Here is a 22,295-nt window from a genome sequence, read left to right as displayed (position 1 = left end):
TTCTGCCTATCGAAACCCAGGAAATGATGGTACATGACCTGCCCATCTCATGAATTGAATATGCAAATATGCTTTATCTTGGGCTACCTAAGATTCTGATTAGTAGGCTTCAGGTGGTACAGAATGCTCAACTGATTTTAAAACGTACTATCTGGACATCCATATTGCGTCATCTCAACCATCTGCACTGGCTTCCAGTGCATAAGGGCATTCCGTTTAAAACTCTGATTCTGGCTCATTGAATATAGTACCATGTTGACCCAAAATATCTAAGAGACAGATTTAATAAGTACAATCCAGTCAAGGATCTTAGATCCAGTAAAGCCATGCATTTTAAGATCTCAACTTTACAATAAATAAAGTTGAGAGGTTAATCTTTTGCTCTATGTAAATGTAAATTGATACTTGTATAGCGCACTACTCACCCGCAAGGGTCTCAAGGCGCTTGTACGAATACCGCTGTGGAACCCATCCTGGCTTTCCCTGTGAGGCGTCCACTCCTGGGCACCTCCAAGGTGGAGGCCAGGCATCCTTAGCGTTGTGGGGGCCGCTGTGGAGATTAAGCAAGCTATTGCCCAGAGTTGCAGAGTGGGACTCTATGATTGGAATAGGCAGGGGAATTGAACCATGGTCCCGGGCTAGACCTCTGCCTCAGGGTCTGCCGCTCTAACCATTGAGCCACACTTCTCCACTAGCCACACTTCTCCACTCTCTATTAGCAGCTAAAATATGGAATAACCTCCCCTTATCGCTGAGTAAGGTGAATGAGGAAATTAAATTCAAGAAATTGTTAAAAAAAGGTTTTTCTCCTCTCTGTAGATGGTTTAAGATGAATTAATTTTGTGTTGCTTATCTGTGCTTAGCGCTGGATAACTTATTTTGGCAGCTGCTTGTGCTTCACAAAATGTTTCATTCATTAACTAAGTAGTCTTTTAAACATGTCTCAGGCCTGCCAGTGCAGCCTGCAGTGCGGTTTTAAAAAGTCAATTCAACCTGGCAAAATAAACCTTTTGCCAGGCCTAAACCTTCCTTTTTTCTTTATTTAAATCTGTTTATTGCAAAAGAACAACATAAAGTGGTCATCACATGCAAGGAGTACAGTTGTTGGAAATCACAGGTTTCACACATCTTTTTCTAATACAATGACTCTCTGGGTTATGTCTATTTTGTTCGAAACTCACAATTCATTTAGCTCGTCAATGGGGTTGATTTGAGGGGGCTCACATATGTTACCACGGTAGTCATTCCAGTTGGGCCATACCACAACCCATTTTCGGGGGCAACCCCTGGCCATATACACTGTCTTCTCTTGGACCATACACCAATCCATATCCTTCTTCCAGGAACTAAGTGTTGGCGGTGCGACTGCCCCCCACAATCTTGCTATGTTTCTCTTTGCTATGGTGAGTCCTAAAGTTACCCATAGTTTCCCTATTGAAGTTATATCTGTGGGTTCCCAGATATTGAGAAGGCAACGCTTAGCCTCGGGACGCAACTCTACGCCCCACACCTCACGCATACAGTGAGTACCCGTATCCAGTAGGTCTGCAGCACCTGGCACTCCCACAATATGTGGAAGAAAGTACCCACCTCCCCACATCCCCTGCGACAGAGTCCACCTTTGCTGCGCCCCATCAGGACCAGTCATGTGCCAGAGATGTAGACCCGATGCAGGATTTTTAATTGAATCAGTCTAAGTTTTGCCAAGATTGCTATTTCCTTGGGGGATGCAAGCACCTCTCGCCATTCTTCCTCCTCTATTTCAAGTCCATCTGCCTCCCATTTCCCCTTAAGAGCCAGCAACGGGTCTGGAGTGTGGTTAATGAGTTTTTTGTATGTGAGGGAGGTGGCCATCCAGCAGCCTATCTTCAAGAGGGGAGGACTCTGGGAGTTGGGTTCCTGGGGGAATATTGGCTTGAAGTGAGTGCCTGACCTGCATGTAGCAGAAATGTTCTGTTTGAGCTAGATCATAGGTGTGCTTGAGAGTATCGAATGACTCGAGCCCCACAAATCTTTGACCCGAGATATTCCAATCAAGTCCCATTCATGGAATTCTTTGGTGCGACTAAGTGTTCCCAATCTTTCCGAGGCCCACAGTGGTGTTGCCAGAGTGATTTTGTCAGCCCAACCCAGTTTCTTTTGAACGATGTACGAAGTGTTTTGTAGGTCCCCTGAGGCGATACCTACCCGGCCTTGAGTAAAGCGCAGCCTCAAAGTTCCTGCCCTGAAGGAGCCCTCTGTCCATTCCATACCCTGGATCGTTCCCCGCACAGTAGGTACCCTAGTTAAGAGAGATGAGCCGCCCAATAGTATTTTCTGATGTCCGGGAGCGATATCCCCCGAAAAACCACCCCAGGGTGAGTTTTTGTAGGGATATACGGGGCATTCCAGTCCAGAGAAGATCTCTCTGGGTGGCCTCCATGGCAACAAAGTATTTTTGCGGCACTCGGTCCGGCTAGTTCTGGAGGGCATAGAGCAACTGCGGCAGCGCCATCATTTTGAATAGCGCTGCCCGGCCCAATAGAGACTGCGGGAGCGTTTTCCAAGTGGCAGTGTCTCACTTGAGCCTTTGCAGAGGCGGCAGGAGATTCCTCTCGTATCGGGTGGTCCGATCCTTGGAGACAAAGACCTCGAGGTACGTAAATCCGTCTGTGGCTATCTGAATCGGGCAGCCACGCGGGAGCACCGGGGGTCCCCTTGCAGGGCATAAAGGAGTGATTTTCCCCAGTTGATGCTATAGCCCGAACACTCTTCAAACCCAGTGAAGATATCTAATGTCACTGCGATGGTCTCACTGGGGTTTGTGAGATATAGGAGGATATCATCCGCGTAAAGCGAAATCCTGTCCTCCCATCCGTCCACCCATCGGATCCCTTTCAAGGAGGGAGTCTGTCTAATCCAGGCAGCAAGCGGCTCCAGGGAAAGGGCAAATAATAGAGGTGAAAGGGGGCATCCCTGTTGGGTTCCTTTTTCTAGTGTGAACACCTCTGAGATCTTGTTATTGACCACCACCTGGGCCAAAGGCTCGGTGTAGAGGAGGCGCACCCAGCCAATAAAGTTCGGACCGAATCCCAACTTTCAGAGAACAGCCATCATGTAAGGCCACTCTAACGTGTCGAACGCTATCGCCGCGTCCAATGACACAACGACCGTCCCTTCACGCAGCGAGTGGCAGCGACCCAAGACACCATGGAGACGGTGCAAATTAAGTGGCGTGTTGCGGTGGGGCATAAAGCCTGACTGATCTGGGTGCACCAGAGTATTTAGGACCGGTTTAAGCCTATTGGCAAGTACTTTGGCGAGGATCTTTGGCTCAGTGTTTAACAGTATTATTGGCCTGTAAGAGGCACTCAGCTCTCTAGGTTTCCCCTCCTTGGAAACAGCCACGATCGTGGCTATTATCTGGTCCCTCTGCTGTATTGGCCTTCTCTCTACCTTCCTCGTACATATGTTTCAGATGTTGGCCTAGGCTATCAGGCTTGAGCTTGTCGAGCTCAATCAGAAGTCCATTAGGCCCAAAAGCCTTCCCAGTGCGAAGGTCATGGATGGCTCTGATCAGTTCGTCGGTGGTGAGTTACCCCTCCAGTGTCTCCCGTTCGTCGTCAGAGAGGGTGGGTAGCAGAACATCGACCAGTAGTGCCGATGAGTCCTCTTCCGATCGCTCCAACCACCTAGTGTAGACCTTTTGAAAGTGCTTTGCGAACTCCCTGACAATTTCAAGCGGTTCTGTAATGACAGCCCCTGATTCAACCTTAAGCTCGGCCACCACTTTCTGTGCCTGCTGCTTCTTGTCCAACCATGCTATTAGTTTGCCCGCTTTATCTCCCTGGTCATATAGTCTGCCCTCCCTGTCCCTCACCAAGGCCTTAGCAGCGTCGGTAGCTAGGGCTTTGTATTCTGCCGCTTTTATTTGCATCTGGTGGAGCATGTCTGGGTCATCACCACTCTGTGCCGTGCCTTCTAGACCAAGCCGATCATTTTCTGTAGTGACTGTGCTTCTTGTTCTTTACGGTGGCCAGCGATAGCTGAAAGGAGTTCCCCCCTCAGCACTGTCTTAACCTCCTACTAGACCACTGATGACTCTACAGTCCCGTCGCTCTCCCCGAAGTACTGATCAATTGAAAGAGGCAGTTTCCTTTTAGTGTCCTCACCACAGAGGTACCAAGCGTTGATCGGTGCTACACAGCCCTCCCTCCAGTCTCCTATTGTGATATGGGTCCATAGCGGGGAATAGTCTGAGATACCTCGCGCCAGATGGGCGACGTCGGATATCGTGACATCTTGGTGCATTGGCGCTAACATATAATATATTCATGAAAAAGTGTGATGAAGGCCAGAGAAGAAAGTGAATTGTTTTTGTGTCGGATGTCTGAGATGCCAGAGGTCTAGGAGTCCAAACGCCTCCATGAGATTGGGAAGCCACTTTTGCCCCACCCCTATGTCCCTGGCTGGGTGCCTGTCAAGGTCGCCTGAGACCACGGCATTGAAGTCCCCACCCATTAGAAGTTGCCCCTAAGGGAGAGAAAGCAGTAACTTCCACAAGTCATGATATGATTGTGTTTGGAGGCCTGGTGGAATGCAGATCGTTACCAAATTGAGTCTGCGCCCTTCCCATTTCCCGGAGATGGCAGCAAAGCGCTCTAGAGGGTCATTATCTGTATGATCAATGACAATTGGAAAATTGCGGCGCAAGAGAATCCCAACCCCCCGGGACCCAGATGTAAAGCTGGCAAAATCTTCCTTTTTAATACATATGTCGCCCCAAAGGTAGGCCCCAAAAAGCCCCCATGTATCTAAAAAGTGGGACATGTGTTGTTAAGCTTTACATGTTCTGGTAGTGAAAACTCTAAATTCGTTTTTCACCACTGCAAGGCTGAGCTCACCTATGGGATAACATTGGGTTATCTTATAACATTTAATAAGTGTTTACTTTTTATTGGGAACAGGTGAAAATGTCATCTTTGGTCTTAAATTAATTGCTATTTAAAATTGTCTTTAATGGTAAAGTCGTATTTTTAGTCACAATTCTGAATATGGCGCCTTAAATTTTTTTTCATTTTCTTGTCCTAAACATTTGGTCCTGCTGCCAGTGTCATGGGTCACATGACCCTGCTGTTAGGCATTAAGTATTTCAGACAGTGAGGCAAGAGGACTTTGGTGTGGGCTGGGTGGGACAACCGACAGGATGCGTAGGGGCAGAGCTGTTCACTACCTCACTTGCACGTCAGTAGGGGCTGCCTCCACAAACACAAAGAAGCCTAACATCAGTTGTTTGTCACCTTTGACTTGTTTCAGCCTTCGCAGGGAAAGAAATTAACTTTCCAGGACCAGACATGGGGGTAGTCTAGAAGTTTTCCCCATTTCAAAAGCTGGCACCAGTTATACATATTGGACCCTCAGAACAACGTTTCAGTACAATCCTGGCCCTGTGGAAGGCATCAGAAGGATTGCTTTGACCCCTGTAGGACTGCCCTGCTGCTAGGAGAGGACTGCCCTGCAGCTTGAGGCTTGCCTTGAGACTAGTCTTGCTGTTTGAACCCGGGACTACCAGAGTGACTCCAAGGGCTAGTTGGATGGCCACCTGTGTGAGCTACAGGGACACAACAAGCTCCAGAGACTGTGGGCCCTATGCCTGACTTCTGCTGGAGTGAGTCCTGACCCACAAAATTGTGCCTCTCTAGTCCTGAACCCTTTGTGGTGGTCCTGAAGGTGCAGCTCCTGACTAATCCCAACTTGGGACTTAGACATTTTTTCACCAAAAAGCTGCCTGAGAACTGGCTCATACTGGAACCTACCTGCTTGCTAGTGTGCCCAAGGTGTATCACCGGATAGTAGCTCCCGCAACGTTCTTCTCTGCTACAGCAAAGTACTATTCAGTAGGAGCTCTAATCAAAAGTATCCATCCTCGTGTGGCCCTCGTTAAACTACAGCTTGCAGCATTGTCCCGCTGGAGATTTTTGACTTCCACAAAAGTGACAAAGTCCGAAGGTAGAAATCTTCACTGCAACTCTGTCCAGTAGCTCCCTGATGACGCCTTCTTTTCGGACACCAACGGCTGCCTGGTCACGCTGAACGTTACCTTTTCAGGAGCTTTTCTTCTACGTGCAAAGGTAAGGTGAGACTTGGCCCAATCCATCGTATGTCGCCGAAACACACTTTAGCCTTAACTTTTGACTTTGCCCTGATCTCACACGACAAATACCTGCGTCTGGCGCTTTGATCTTTGAGGTGCTATTTTTCACTAAAAGCTTTACAAAATTCATAGCGTGGTTTCTACTGATTGATTTAATTTGTATTGCTGTCATTTTATTTATTCAACTGTACTCTATTTTTCTCAATAGGTGTGGGATTTTTCTTGTGCTGTGTTTTCACTTTATTACTGTTGGTGTGCTGCATACATTCTTAACAGTGCCAATAAATTTAATCTGACTACCTTTATGCCAAGCTACCAGAGGTTTAGGCACAGATTAATATAGTCACTTTTGTGGTTCACCCTGGCAAGGATTGTGGTTTTTGCTTGAGAAGGGTTTACACCTCCCTCAACCAATAACCCAATGTCTTACATCCACAAACGAAATGTGGTGAAATGTATAATTACGGCGTACATAACATTTTGGAATCAAGCACTGCTTTCAATAAATCTGCTATACAATTCGTATGCATTTGTGGTAACGTTTTTGGAAAAATCATTTACATCATTTTTTGGCAAACAAATTGAAGAAAACATTTAGAGACACTAAAAATATTTTACTAAAAAGAAACCGGTACAACGATTATTTGTGGCTATTTTTCTCTCCCTAAAACTATTCTTACAAGATCATTTTCCTCTACTCTCCTTAGAAACTTTCCAAATGAATGTAAGTAAAATCCTGTATATTTGCCTGCACCTAGCTTGCAAGGGCTCATAACGGAAGTAGACAGAATAGCCAGCACGGAATATTTTAAAGACACATCATCAAGATGTAATTCCTAAGAGATGTGTTAGGCGGGAGATAACTTGATAGAGTGCACTATTAAACATCAATAAATAAAAGCACCAATTAATGAGATGGTACTCGTAGAATGAACACTGTTAGGCGTTGGACATACAATTTGCTAGCTTCAACGTTGTAAAGCAGTTTTCAAATAGGTGGTTTGCAGAGAATGCCAGTACTGTGCAGACACACCATGGCATTCTGTTCAGGTTGTGGAGTAACTTGAGTGTAATACGTGAATATTATACGTTCTCTGGGCAGACAAAGGTGGGTTGTGCCTGTGGCTTTGCTAATCTCTGCAGTAAACCACTTACCAGACTTTTTTGTAAGCAATGCGCAACGTTGTAGAATCTGGAACGCTCTAGTTGTGAACATTCCAGGTCATGTAAATTGTACCTGGTACGATTGGTTTATTGATTCGTATGTTAGTGTTCAGGCCGTTTGTGTACAGCTGCCAGAGCCCTCGTCCTTGTTCCAAACTCTTTTATATCAAATTCAAATTTAGGGAAGACATGCAAATTCAAAACCGCTGTCTATCACAGATGCTTGTACGGTTATTGTAGCTCTGTTTTTACGGGACCAGCTTTGTAGAAATGAATAACTAGGCTCTTTTGTACCGTGGCTTGGAGAATATTTGCAGAACAAAGAGATAAACATAAAATGCAGGCAGAATTTCGCAGCAATGGAGGCCTGTTCGCTTCATCTTGTTCCCCATGTCATTGCAAACTTAATATTACAATCATGCTGAGCCTCAAGCAAATATCCATTCTTTCATGTCAGTATAGCTCTACCTATGCATGCCCTAAGTATACATGCACCCCTTTCTTGAAAATGATAATTAATTGTGCTTTCCACAATGTAGAGCCTACAAGCCAATACAGCTACCTTTAACCACAATCCTCCTAATGGCAGAGTTGCCATCATCCACCACTACGTATTACAGCGGCCAGGGGACTCTGGATCCCAAGCGACGTAAACCACTAGAGTTTCAATGTGTCTTACTGTTACTCATGGCCTGATTTGAACAACTTATCACTCGGCTCAAGCACTTCACCTTTAACCTGCTTCCGACTTTGGAACTTCGGTCCCAGGTTCGAATCTCGTTGTCCCCTCAACATCTGGGGAGTCTGGGAAATCACTTAATCTCCCCATCCCTAAAAAAAAAAATATATACCGTTGTAATGTAATCTAGTGCTCATTTAAAGCGCCTCAGTGCCTCTGGGCCAAGTTCACGGTTCACACTATGTGCAACTGAAAAAAAAGGAAGGATTCTGGAAGGATTCAGGCAAAATTGCATTCGCAAACGCCGGAATTCACAGAATTTCGGCGTTTGCGAATGCAATTTGGCCAAATGGTATGTATTAAGACTTTAATAAGAAATCGCAAAATTTGCGATTCCTTATTTTGTGATTGCATTTAAGGAATCACAAATTTTGCGATTCCTTAAATGCAAAGTAAGAAGCACCAAAAAAGTGCAATTTGGCCTTAAGGAATCGCAAATTACCACCAACTTCAAGTTGGTGGTAATTTGCGATTTCTTTGAAAAACTCACTTTTTTGCATTTTTCAAAGTGCAATGTGAAGCACATACAGCGCAACATGTGCACCCATGCTTATTTCAGGGGTGCATCAGGGTGTCCTTTTGACACCCCTGCACCCTTGAAATTATTCTCAATTTGCGATTCTCAACTTGCAAATCGCAAATTGAGAATAACTTCCCATTCATTCCTATGGGCCTCCTGGCCCATAGAAATGAATGGGAAAGTATTCCTTAATTGCGATTCGCAATTTGATAATCGTAATTAAGGAATATTAAGAAATCGCAAAAAAAAATCGATTTTTTTACATACATCCCTATTTGCAATTCTCAAATAGCGATTTCTAAAAAATCGCTATTTGAGAATCGCAAATCAGGATGTTGATACATATGGCCCTCAGTAATTTACTGATTCCTTATTTTAAGGGATCGGTAAATTATAGAATCCCTAAAAGCTATGTAGGAGGCACTCAAGTGAGTGCATGTTTGCATTCAGGATTCGTTATTTACCACCAACTACAAGTTGATGGTAAATACCGAATACCTTTAAAAAAGCTATTATTTGCTTTTTTCAAGGTGCCATGTGGCAGACATACATGCCCTTGTGCCACATGTGCACACATGCACGATTCAGGGGTGCAACAGGGTGTCAATGTGACACCTGCCACCCTTGAATAGGCTCCCCCCGTTACCGATTCGGTATTTACCGAAACGGTAATAGTGAATGGCTTCCAATTCATTCCTATTGGCCTCCAGGCCCATAGAAATGAATGGGAAGGTGATTCCTTATTACCGAATCGGTATTACTGATTCGGTAATAACGAATATTACCGATTCTGTATTTCTTACAGAGTTTTTAGCTACATATGAAATACCGATTCGTAAATACCGAATCGGTAAAATTTGGTATTTAGGAATCGGTATTCCATATTTACCTACATCTGGCCTTAAAACTGCTCTGATTTGGCACATTTTGCAGGTAATTTTTTCAGGTGAGGGATCTCCTATATGGTCTGCTAAACTCAGAAAGTATTTTAAGGAATAACTAACCCTCTGCCATTCAAACTGTACACCTTCCCAATCTCAAATGTTTCAAAGTTAGTGGATCTTTAGTGAACTAAACATAGTTAGTCATGAAGCGATGCAAAGTCTTTTATGCTTTTGGCCTCTGTGGAAGACTTCCTCTTCTGAAGCTGGCCCATTTATTACCATACCGTTCGGTCAATCTCACTGTTCCACTGTGACGTACTTATTGCACTGATGCATATATTTCATTACCTATTGATTTTATAATAAGCCATACTGTAACTGACGCTCTATGGTTAGAGGAAGCTACACTGCTCTATATCATATTAGTGGGGCTCTAAGCTGGCTTCTTCCCCCAGCACCTCCTTATCTCTCAGAGTAAGTCGTAAAATAAAAACATCACTGGAATATTCTATCTAGACTCACTGGAACATAGAGATTTGAAATGGTGTGGTGGATCACAACCCATCTCTTGTCACCATTCTTTCTACAGTAGTCTTACAAATAGGGACAAAGTGACCAACAGACAACAGACACTAGAAATGGCACCTGAACCTAACATATCAATATTTAGTATCAACACCTTCCCAGATGACTTCATTCGCTCGTTTTTGGCTCACCTACTGTGCTTGGCAGACATTCATTTGTGGTTCGTAAGGTACACAATTAATTGACACAGAATTCTCCTAATGCAGTCCACCCAATTCTCTTATCTGCAGTATGATGTGCATATTAAATTGGTGGAAACCTTCGACTGGTACCCAGAAAAAATCTTAGTGAAACTGGATCTTACATTTGTTGGAGGTTTCTCCATTCATCTGTCAATTAACTCAAAATCCTGGCTCCTGAAGATCTATAAAGTCCCTTTAGGACATATTCATATTTCGAAGTCACTTCATGAAATACTCAAGGGGAGCCTAACTAAGTAGCAACATGTTCTGCTTCTATTGAGCTTAACAGCCCAGAAAAGGTCAATCGGTTCCCTCAATTGCAATTTTGTAAAAATGACAATGCCAATCCAGAAAAGGAATTCTTGATTTAGTGATGCAAAAAGATTCCATTTATTATATTTATTGAGCAGATTTTCTATAGCCTGGACATGATCCATGGGTGTCAGGTTGGAAACCAGTAAGTAAACATAATGTAACTGTAAAAGAGAAGCAAAAGTGAATGTAGTTTTCACATCAGACAGTTCAAACAGAAACAAATCAACTATGTATGACTCGGCGCAGATATGCTATTGCAAGTCTAATTAGAATAGGGATAGTGTAGATGAGCTTGGGAGTACCAGTCTCAAGTTATGTAGAGTTAAGAATATACTTCATGCATTGCTGACTTGAGGACTTAGGATTGGACCATCTGTCTGCCTGAGGTTAGTTTTTTGGAATCTGACCACTACCAACTAGCAGACCAAACTTCTAGCTGGGAGTTCCATGTTCTTTCACAGGGGGGTGGTATTTGAAAAATAGGTTTTTCAATTTCATGTTAAATAGTTCAAAGTAAGATATCTTCATTTCTGGCGGTGTGGAGTTTCATAGTTTGCAAGCATCTCCCGATAATTACTATTTGATCATTTTTGATTTCATCATTTTTAAAATTTTGAGGAAGAGTGAATCTGAACTCACTAGTCTGTGTTGCCTACTTGAGATCACCAGGTTCCTCACAATTTTGTTCAGCGTACCTTCATTTATTGCCCAAAGCATGATGCAAGTTAGTTTGAAACTATTTACAGCTTCAGTTGGGAGCCAGTTAAGCAAGAACAGGATGTATGGATTATATGGTAAAATATTCTTGTTCCTAATACCGATTTCATTTTGAAATGTTGTTTTCCCTGTGGGGACGATTGGTCTCAGTGGTGCCTAAATAATGTTTTAGCAATAGTGGCAAAAGTAATTTTGAAATTTGTTTTCCACGGACTTGACTCAGTCTTGGTGATCTAAAAGCTAACTACTGCAAAACACTAAACAGTATTTCATTCCAGAGTCACCTCTAATATTTATGTTGACAGGGGACATCACTTCCAATCTTACCAGTACAACTGGAGCTGCAGGGATTAGTCAGTTTGGAAATCAGAAAAAGGTTTGAAGAGGTGTACTAATTATACTGAGACTACTGGGCATTCATCTAGGTGCTTTGATTATCTTCTTGCCATGTTACCATTCGGCTGAAATCCTAAATAAAATATCATCAATTACAAACAAGAAATTAAAGTAAAGTAATGCAAGTCCATCATATTTTCTAGCACTGGCCATAGACAACTGACAATACAGTGCATTGTACTGTTCTGTAGTGTTGAACAGATATACCTCACTATAGAGGAAACTGTGTACCTTGAGTTAATAGGTCTTGCAGACCTAGCGTGGAGCGAGCATGTGCGCCTCCTTCTGCGAGGCTTATTGTCATCAGTACGCTTTCAGAGGGGGACTTAAAGCCCGCCCATCTTTTTGATACGCTGGCGTCATCCTCCATGCTAAACCCTGGCTCACAGTTGAAAAGGAGGCTTGTTAGTCCCTTCTTGTTACTGCCCTGTCTCCTTTTGACCCCGCCCACCCGGACTGGATCTTTTACCGCCGGCGTTAGACAGTGTCTTTTAATTCCTGAGTGAGCACTTATTTTTGATCATTTGCACAATGGCGTGGTAACAGCTTGTTTAGGTTGTGCCTGGGCCTAATTGTGATCCCAATCCGAGCCTGGATAAGACCATAGAATGTGGAATAGGGTGCTGGAATTGCCGCAACCGCTCCAGCATGCCGCCGAGTTGGCCCCATCAATGTTGTGCAGTCGATGCGGCGTTAGGTGCCACTAATACAAGATTTTATAGATGTTTTTTTCACTTCACTTTTCCTCAATTCTCAAACAGTATTCATGCCCTATCACACAGTCTGTAGCACCGGCCCAAAAAATCCGGCAAGTAAAGTAAGGAGCTCCATCCTCAGCTCCAGAATCCTTTAAACCCAAGACACCTCCAATCACTATGCAATCCAACACTTTAGTGATCTGCCCAAAAAAAGCAACTTCAGCTGCCACAATTGCTGTGACTGCATCACAAAATACTACACGCAACCTAAAGTGTGACGTTTTATCAAGTGATATGTCATCGATCATGGTTTTTCCTGTAATGCAATATAGTTACTGTTCCGTAGCGGGGGCCGACCTCCTGCAGTGAGTCGCACTATCAGGCCTCGCAGCTCGCTGCACAAAGAAGACACAGACACAATGAGTGTAATTACAAGCAGACTGCCTACGCAGCTCTGCAACTTTGATTATATATGCGCTCTCGCGCCGTCCGGCATGAGCGCAGGGGCGGGATCGCTGAACGTGCGCCAGCGGGGAAAAGCTGGTGCGCCAATTGTTACATCCCATCTCAACTCAGTGTCTTGAGCGCACGATACAGGTCTTGGCTCGTTTGAGAGATCTGAATACCACGAGGTTCCTGTCTTTCAGACTAATCTGGCAAGATTGCATCTTACCCGTTCCACGATGCCTGCTATGCGGAGAAGAATGTGTGCTAGATATCTGTCTAAGACTTCCATCAGCACTGCCAACGGATGTTGATACTTTGCTTTGTTGGGTAACGGCTCATGCATTGTGTTGTCCCCAGCGGCTACCAATCCTGATGACCGCATTCATTGAGGTCTCAGACGCCCTCGGCTGACGGTGAGATATGTGGATCAACGGGCAAATGGTACCATCACCATCTACTGCGATCATTGCTAACGCGTCTGACTCTGACGGCGATGCTTCTCATTTCTGTGCAATCGATTTACTTAATGAAGTAGTCCAACTTTCACCTACTGTGGTATACGATTTCTTTGCCTGCTCCTAACAACGAGAATGACTTTTGAAGTAAGCACACGGTGTTCTACGGGACTCTGTATTCGACCTTCATTTTTCAAAACACAACTTTTTTTCCTAAATTAGAACCTTTTTTTTGCCACAAAGTAATCTGCTTAAAGTAGAACTATTCTTAGAGAACAAGAATTCTTTGACACACTTCCAAATAACAATATTTAATTTTAGTCCTAATCTATGTTCCATGTTTGGAATTACCCTATCCCCCACTCCAGGGATTCGAGCAAAAGGAACATTATTTGCATCAGTTATATATGAATATTTGAGTGGAAAGCTATTTGGTAATGTTTTACCACTTTCTTTGATGGAAGCGGTGACAGCCTGCATTATTTCGCTGTCTATATATATATATTTTTGTATATATATATATATATATTTTTGTTTTTGAACCAGTGATTGCAGCACCGAAGCCGTTTGCCAAGCTGCCTTTGCGGTTTCATCAGCCAATGAATTCCCTGCAACGTGAACGCCATCACGCTGATGACTCAGTGTATGAATCACGTGAGTCTTCTGTATTTCTTTCTGTAATAGAACTACTTGTTCCCAAAGCAACTTATGCTTGATTGTGCCACCTTTTGCATCTTTGAAACCGTTTTAAACCCAGTTCTACAAGTATTCATTGTAAGATTGAAAGCAGTAATACGGATCGCACACTATTAGTGTGGGGAATTCGCGATTGATATTCTCAAGCGCCATCTTGAATACTTGTAGTTCAGCTCACTGAGCTGTACAATCTCCTAGAGATTGCGTTTTTGTGACCATAGGTCGGAATTTACCATCGCTCCAGCGACCTTCAACAATCGTGCACGCAGAACTATAAGCTTGTTAACCCCCAATTGCTGGTTGTGCTGATCCGTCTGTATAGATTATACATTCGTACTGTTCCAGAGGCAGAATCTCAGCGGGCAAAGAACATTCTTGTTCGTATTGGAGAAATTCTTGTGTTTGCAAGTTGGGGTCAAAAACATATTCAACGTCTGTTGCAGCTAGAGAGGTAACCCATTGTATCCATCTCGGATGTAAAGCTTTTGCATTCGGAATGCTTGCTTTTGTCAAAGCCTCTAAGGGAGGTACAGGAGTAACGACCATTATGTGTCTACCCTGTGCGAGGGCTCTCTCTTTGGCTACTGCAGTTTGAACCACTGTCAGAATTTTTTCTGTTGAAGTGAATTTAATTTCAGCTTGTGTGTACAAGTGTGATTTATATGCAATGGGTACTTTTTCTCCTTCATTAAAAGTTAAGTACGTGAATCCGCATCTTCTTGGGATGATTTGGATTACAAGGTTTAGCATACTTATGCGTGTTTGTAAATGTTTTGTTGCTAGCATGTCTGTTTGCACTGAACGCAAAATTTCTGTGTGTTTTAGAGTCCAATTATTTTGTTTGAAATCAGGTTTGAATAATTCGTAGAGAGGTTTAACCCTTTCTGCATAATTTAGAATGTAAGTTTTTCCGAAATTCAGTAAACCTAGAATTGAGAATTTTTGGAGGTTGGAGCAGCCGCACATTTCTCTAGAAAGTTTGCTGCCAGTCTCTTGCCTTCACTTGATAACGAATATCCTAGAAACAGGACTTTGAGGTGGGCAAATCTTGATTTTCTAAAGTTGAATTTGTACCCTTCAGAGGCGAAACCAAGTATTATGGTGTTCACTCTGTTCAAGTGTCTGTCCAAGTCATCGTCTGTTAGATAGATGTCATCGACATAAGATAATGCCTCATCATCATACATTTGTATTAACTCACTTACTCTGGATGAAAATAACCCTGGACTATTCTTGAATTCCTGGGGGAGACGACAGACGTGACGTTGTGTCACCATGCTTGAGAAAGCGGTCGAATACCTGCTTTCAGGTGCGATGTTTTGACAGAAGAAACCGTTAGAAATATCTAATGTTGTTTATATATTTTTTAAGCACAATGTTATTCATTAGTGCTGCACTTTGTGCATTTTGTACTGCAAAGGTTTTGCAACAAGAGTTTAGATGTCTGTAATCCAAAACTAGACGATATGTATTGTCTGGTTTGGAGACAGGAATCAAAGGATTGTTAATTGACGAGGTGCATGTTTCAATAACCCCTTGGTATTCAAGTTGATCTAAGATGTCCCTGAATTGTTTTTTAGCTTTTTGCTTTACTGGATGCTGCCTCTGAGCATTTGGTTGATTTTGTAACTGAATTTTATGGTGAGGAATCCTCATCCCATCCCACATGATTTTTATATAATGCTGGAGCCTGGGCTACAGCCCGTTTTCTGGCATAGGTGTATTTTAAGTGAATTGCTATATGATTGGAGAAGGCTGGCATAATGATGTTTTCGCCATGTGGGCACTCCCTGACAAATTCTGGTGGCCAGTCTTTTTCTGCTAGAAGAATGTCATAACCCTTTGAGAGCTTCTCTTAAAAGAGTGCTCTTATTTTTCTACTTATGTCCCCCGCTATCCGGAGTGTTATTTCATATAACTTATGGGGTACGCTAACCCTGGTGTCGGCATTTTTAACTTGATTGTACTCATTCAAGTCCACTGTCTCCAGATGATCCTTCAGGATCTTGCGAGCTATGGTAACTTCTGCTGCCCTGTCCAACATTTAGTATTTTCGTATAGTGATAGTTTTCCTTAAATTTACCGGATGATAATTGCATCCGTGTCATTTTCAAGGAAATCTGTATAGTCGAAACCTGGTTGGGCTGCAGTTGCTGCAGCTCCACCCGTCGCGTTGTTTTCGCCGTTATTCGACATTGTTTAATGAAAGTTTGTCGAGCAAATTTCAAGAACCAAAGATAAGGTGCACAATATTTTGGAACACTGTATCCTTCAACGTTGAAAAAACAAAAAACGAATACATAGGATTTTCGTCCTACTCAGTTATGGTGGATATTTGATCCTTTTACCCACTCCAGATGTCTATTGGAGTATTTTACGGAGAAAAGGGGTCTCTGTGAAAAGCAAGACGGAGTTACTCTAGTATCTAGCGTTAAATTAGTGCCTTGCCAAACGTTGGGCACCATGTAGTGTAGTTCCTATATTCCCAATAGGCTCTGCGCATTGGAATAATTTATCCTATAGATTTGAGGTAGGACTTAGGTCGACTAGGTCTCTATGGAATATACTAGACTTAATTGTGAGTGCCAGCTAGCTCAAAGGTCACTAGAAACGTTCTCGAATAAACAAGAAGGGATTCGTTTCTGAAAACCGCATAAACATGACAACTTTGTTTCCCAAGAATAAGAAGTATCTCTAGGGTTGTGGAAACAATAGATAGACATTTCACTCAGTCAATTGTGCATGCTTCGTATCAACAGAGGTGCAGAGAAATAGAGAGACAGGTGTTTTAAAAAAAAGTAGTTATTGAACAGTCTTCTTTCTCTTGCAAGTAAAGTGAACTGTTACAATCGTAATACTGGTTGCAAAGTATAATTCGTACAGCAAGAAGAGTATTATAAAATAATACTTTAAAAGCACTGTATGGTTTCTAAGCCATAGATTAATACATAAATAAATAACAAAGACTATTAAGTACTCAACTGGTGCTTCTAAAATACGCCTACCCCAATGTACCTAAGCTTGGAAACACTGGAGCTGGATTCTAAGCGAGAGAAAGGCAGCCTCTCTTTCAGTGCATCTGCTGGAGGGTCGGCTTCCTTCGGTACTTGCTGTAGCGGGCAAGTAGATAGTCGAGCTGCTCCTGAACCACTGTTTGTTTTCTAGGGCAAGTGTAGGCATATTATTGTAATTGTAATTGTAATTTATATTTATATAACGCATTATCACCAACGGTCTCTAAGCGCTTGCTTTGGGAACCCGTCCTGGTTTTTCCCTGTGAAATAACCCGTACTGGGCACCCCCAAGGTGAAAGCCAGGCATCCCGCCATGGGGGGTCATAGTGGAGATTAAGCAAGCTATTGCCCGGAGTTGCAGAGTGTGAACCCGTGATTCGAGCAGGCACCGAAGCGAGAATTATCGAGTCCGTGGACATTTTGGGCTCAAGACCCTGCCGCGTCGGTAATTGAACCCTGGTCCCGGGTCTGACCTCTGCTTCATGGTCTGCCTCTTCTAACCATTGAGCCACACTTCTCCATTATACCTTCAAGGTGCCTGGTTTGACGTAAGGTTGGACATAATAACATCACCAAAGAACCCCAAGGAAATGGTAGTGCTTTGAAAACGCCATAATTTCTAGGACAAATCAATATTCAAGCAAGGGGAAGTCCCTAACTGCTGAAGCCGAGTTTTCCAAGAACTTGTTGTGGATTTTTGAAACTAGTGGAAGTAGCCATGCCTGTATTTGGACTGGATGGGTTATGTCTAAATATGGGCATGATTTCTATGCCTATATAAGGGCAATGTGAATTGTACCTATATAAGGGCATGAATCGGGAAAATTACACTAGGGTCCTAAAACGCTATACAACAATATGAATAACTTGACAAAGGTGCCTCTCAAAATATTGTTTACTAGTGTGATCATTTATTTTTTACAGCTAAATGTAAACAAATCTTTAATTGGAAACGGTCTATGTGAAATGATTTGGGCACCTAAAAACCTTGTCTTTATGCTAGACCTAAGTGCAGTACCATGAAACACATTTTATGGATATCAATAGCAATCAAATCATTGAAATGGTGCAGTTGAGTGCTAGGCTATAGTACACACAATACCTTTGTACATGCCTTTTTGGATGTGGGTTGGATTTTTATGTTGTCTGTGATAAATAATGCACTTTCATGAGAATCATGAGACAAATTAAATATATGCCTAGTTAGTTTATTTGAATAACTTTGGTGTAGATGTATAACTTGTGTGGTGAAATAATCAGTAAAACTATCAGTGCTACAAAAGCTTTAAAATTGGAGAATCATTTTCATCAATAAAGCATATTTAAATACTGGGCATTTAGGCCATAATTCATATGTAAAGAGGTTTTCTGTGTGTATGTCAGTAAAAACTCTGCTTTGAAGTTTACACCTTTTGGAAAGAATGAAAGGTGTCTAATTGTATATTTCACCTTTAAATACTAGATTGTATGATTCTCCTGCAAAGTACTGTATTTTACTAAAACTTTATTCTAGACTACACACTTGACATGACTATTGAATACAATTTTGAACGTAATGTGAATATTCTGTTTCTATTATATGTTGCATGTATATTTCAAATAATGCTTGACCATGCATACAGTCTTGACTATGATTCTCACATGTACAAAATGACGCCATATGTAAGCATTCATTTAAGAGTGAACCACCTAAAGGAAAGGGTACATATATATCACAGTAAAGAGAAGATCGAACATTAACCAATAAATATGTGTACTGTGTGACTAAAAACTCCACCTCCATTTCATGAGTTTGCACTTACTTCAATGGGACTCATGTTTGATCATGGTCTAACAAATCACCTGGGGCCTCATTTATGAAAAGTGACGCATCGCTGCGTCAAAACAGCGATACGTCACTTTTCACTGCGCACTCCTTGCGACATTCCTGATGCGTCATATTTAATGTATGACGGATCATGTTGCAAGGACTTACAGATACGTCAGTATTTCTGACGTATCTGTAAGCGCAAAAGTAATGCATTGCTGGAGTGTCTCACAAAAGTGACGCAACTCCAGCAATGCCTCCTTTCACATGGGGAAAGCCCCATGTGAAAGGGCTTGCGTCAGTCTTACGCCTACTGTGAGGCAGGCGCAAGATTTTGACGCAACAGCGTCCTAAAAGTGACGCAGTGAAATCTCATAGATTTCACTGCGTCACTATTACGAGGTTTTTTGCGGGGGAACGCCCCCTCTGCATACATTATACCTGACGCAGGTATAATGTGGCGCAGGGGTTTAAAAAGTGACGCATCTACCTAGATGCGTCACTTTTTAAATATGGCGCAACAAGGCGCACTTTTTACACCGCTGGTGCGTCACAAAAAGTGACGCACTGGCGGCGCAAAAATGATGCAAGGCCTTCATAAATAAGGCCCCTGGTCTGGATACTGCTACACATGCAGCATGAGTACAAAAGGTTGCACTGGGTACAAATGATTGCTGCAGCTCTCAGTCTAATCTAGACTATATACGTTTTGGATTTATATGGTGTCATTTCAGTGCCCAGGGAACATCAGTTAACACCTATATTTGATGTTTCCATGTACTATACTAAAATGGGTGTAATTCACTATCTTGGCTGCATGTTTTTCTCAAATTTACATCACCTGACTACGACCTCCCAGTATTTACTTATCTTGTATACTGCAAGCTCCAAAACACGTCAGAGAAAGTTATGGAAGTCCTTAATGTTTGTGATGAATAACCCGCATTTATTTGTTTTATTTTTAATGCTGCGTTGCTCAACAGCTTTGAAGACTACTGGGTAAAGTTATACCAGGATATTTCTATGTAGAATGATGACATTTTTAATATACAAACAACAGTTCGTTTATTTATTGTGCATTTTATTTTACTCTAGATTTTTCAAGAAGATACATTACATTCCTCCTGGATGCAGAACTCTTTACATGTCTTTTGTGCAATCAGTGGAACGTCAACAGATTAATCTCTCAGCAGGATGGAAGAAATTAAATGCCAATACAAACTTTGATATTCTTCTCAGGAAAATGTTACATTGCAAATAAATGTTAAAAAAAATGTTTTAAATGCTATTCTTTATTCCTAACCTATTTTACAACAATCGCCTATGCTGTGTAGCAACATTTGTTTTTTTGTAAATATGTGTAAATTTATACATATAGATATATATATGTGAGTAACAAGAAAGTGCCTGGTAACTGAACCACCATGTCTGTAAACATTGTTTGTTTGGTTGTATGCATTTAAACATTATGTCGAACCAGTATTTTGCTACTTTGATGGCCTGCTTCAAATGTAATTCTAAGTTTCTAGAGTAAGGTACAACAAAGTATATCATGTACATCAGCTTCTGTATTTGTAACTCAAAGGTCTACATATTCAAATCTTGACATGAAAATAAAAATGAAATTCTGAATGTGCTACGTAATATTTTAGTGTTTTGCTTATTGTAATTCTTCATATATGTGCTAATCGGAAATTCTGGGGCATATTTACAAGCCCCTTGCGCCACTTTTGCGTTACATTTCCCATGTTAAAAGTGACGCAAAAGTGATGCAAGGGGCTTGTAAATCTGCCCCTCTGTTTTTACACAGTATATACGCTGAGCCTTTCCTGACACGTTTTTAGTAAAGTTGAAAATGTATTTTCTTCCCAAAGTTATTCCAACTGATCTAATTGCTAGATGGTAATGAACTCAAGGCTGGATCTGCTACTTTTTTAAAAAAGCTTTTCAAGTGTCCAAAAGGGGTTCCAATATGAACTGGCCAAATGCACAAGAGTCGACGAATCTGTTCACCATAACGAAAAAAACTACTGAACATTCAAATTTAGATCATGCCCATCATTCAACACCCAAACATTTATAATAATTGATATAAGTCATTCGAATAATATGTGCAGATTCATTTGAACTTCGCAGACCTATTTCTTTCCCAGTCGCAGTATACTCAAATCTTTATTGGCACAGAGCTATACTTTGATTTATGTTTATTGGTAATTCACTAGTGATAATCAGACTTACAGAAATAAAAAATGACAATGTCCAATACATGGTTTGAGAAATGAGATGCACAGTGAAGAATCTAAGGAGCACATTTACTAATATTTCATGCAGCGCAGTCTACAAGGTGCTACTCTGCGTTTTGTGAAGGGTACAGAGCACAAATGCTCCATATTGACAAGGAGATGCACCATGTCTGCTCTCTTTGCGCTAGTGCACAGTGTGCTACCTACGCAGGCACTCTTGCACTATGTTGCTGGGAGGCCTGCGTTATAGGCAGGATAATTAAGATATGTATAAAGCAGAAATAAAGATATTTATTCATCATTCTGGCACAAACTCTGGTTTACAAGTCTTTGAAAATCTGGGTTTAAGTCACAATACATGGGTGGATGCATGGGAATGCCCATGCTTCATCAATGTAATGTCTGCCCAATGCAAAGTAAGTATGAGCTGCGTTGCGTAGCTTTGTATTTACTAAAACACGCAAAGTGGGTTTGCATGGCTAAGTTAATGCCAAAAATGATTTTACATTTAGGCTACACCAAAAAAGTGAAGGAACTCCGATGCAAAATCATAGTAAATCTGGGCTTCAGTGTCCACATATAGATAGATATATAGGGTTAGCATATTTATTCTGCAGATGTCTCTATTCTCCATGTTTTCATCTAAATGTTCTTTGTAACAATATCAATGGAATACTTTTGATGTTTCCCCAAAATTTTGTTTTTTCATTGATTGATTTTTTTATTGTTTTTGTGTGGGTTGGATACTTATTTTCTTTCCTTCCTAGAGATGTTGTTTTGTACAGGTGCTGCTGTATGTTATCCCCATTATCATCGCTTTCAGTTCTGTGCTTTTCCATTATTTATTTTGTTAACTTGTGTCGTTCTTAATACCCTGTGTTTTAACTTTTGTTCATGCTTTTTATCTCTAACCTCAGGCACCAGCCAGTAGTTCATAACAAGCATTGGAAATGCAATAGTCTTGCATTAGCTACATTTAGAGCTATTGGCCTAGTAAATGGGGTTGTAAATGACAATGTCTTTTACCCTCGCAAAGCTCATCAGCAGGTGCCCGTTATAAAAAGGAATATCAAAATTTAGGATTGCGCGAAACTACAGCTCTTATTCGAAATACATTATCAGCATTTGTTTTAACAGCAGGGAGTCAGGCATTGGCTTTCATACGTACCTACGTCTCATTTTACCCCTTACCTACCCTTGGCCTATATGTTCTGGTATTATATCTGTTTATCTACATCTTCAACCAGAATGTATACTAATTACTATACTCAGTACTCTTGGATGTACTGCTTTCTTTCAT

General features: G+C 41.8%; 1 protein-coding gene across 5 annotated transcripts in view; it reads left to right on the top strand.

Annotated features, from left to right (window-relative positions):
• Positions 1-20,388, top strand: part of DOCK11 (dedicator of cytokinesis 11) — a 1,133,414-nt gene extending 1,113,026 nt beyond the window's left edge. For 4 of the 5 annotated variants that reach the window (XM_086918718.1, XM_086918717.1, XM_086918722.1 and 1 more), the window contains one exon: positions 19,848-20,388. In XM_086918718.1, coding sequence (XP_086774844.1) covers positions 19,848-19,934 — 87 coding nt within the window. In that variant the 3' untranslated portion in view covers positions 19,935-20,388. Of the gene's footprint in view, positions 1-19,735; positions 19,752-19,847 lie in introns of all 5 variants that reach the window. The other variant, XM_086918720.1, reaches the window with a different exon arrangement.
• Positions 20,389-22,295: the final 1,907 nt, after the last annotated feature.

Source organism: Lissotriton vulgaris, chromosome 4_1 (genome assembly GCF_964263255.1).
Source record: "Lissotriton vulgaris chromosome 4_1, aLisVul1.2, whole genome shotgun sequence".
Taxonomy (NCBI): Eukaryota; Metazoa; Chordata; class Amphibia; order Caudata; family Salamandridae; genus Lissotriton; species Lissotriton vulgaris.
This window is presented reverse-complemented; position numbering and strand designations above follow the sequence as displayed.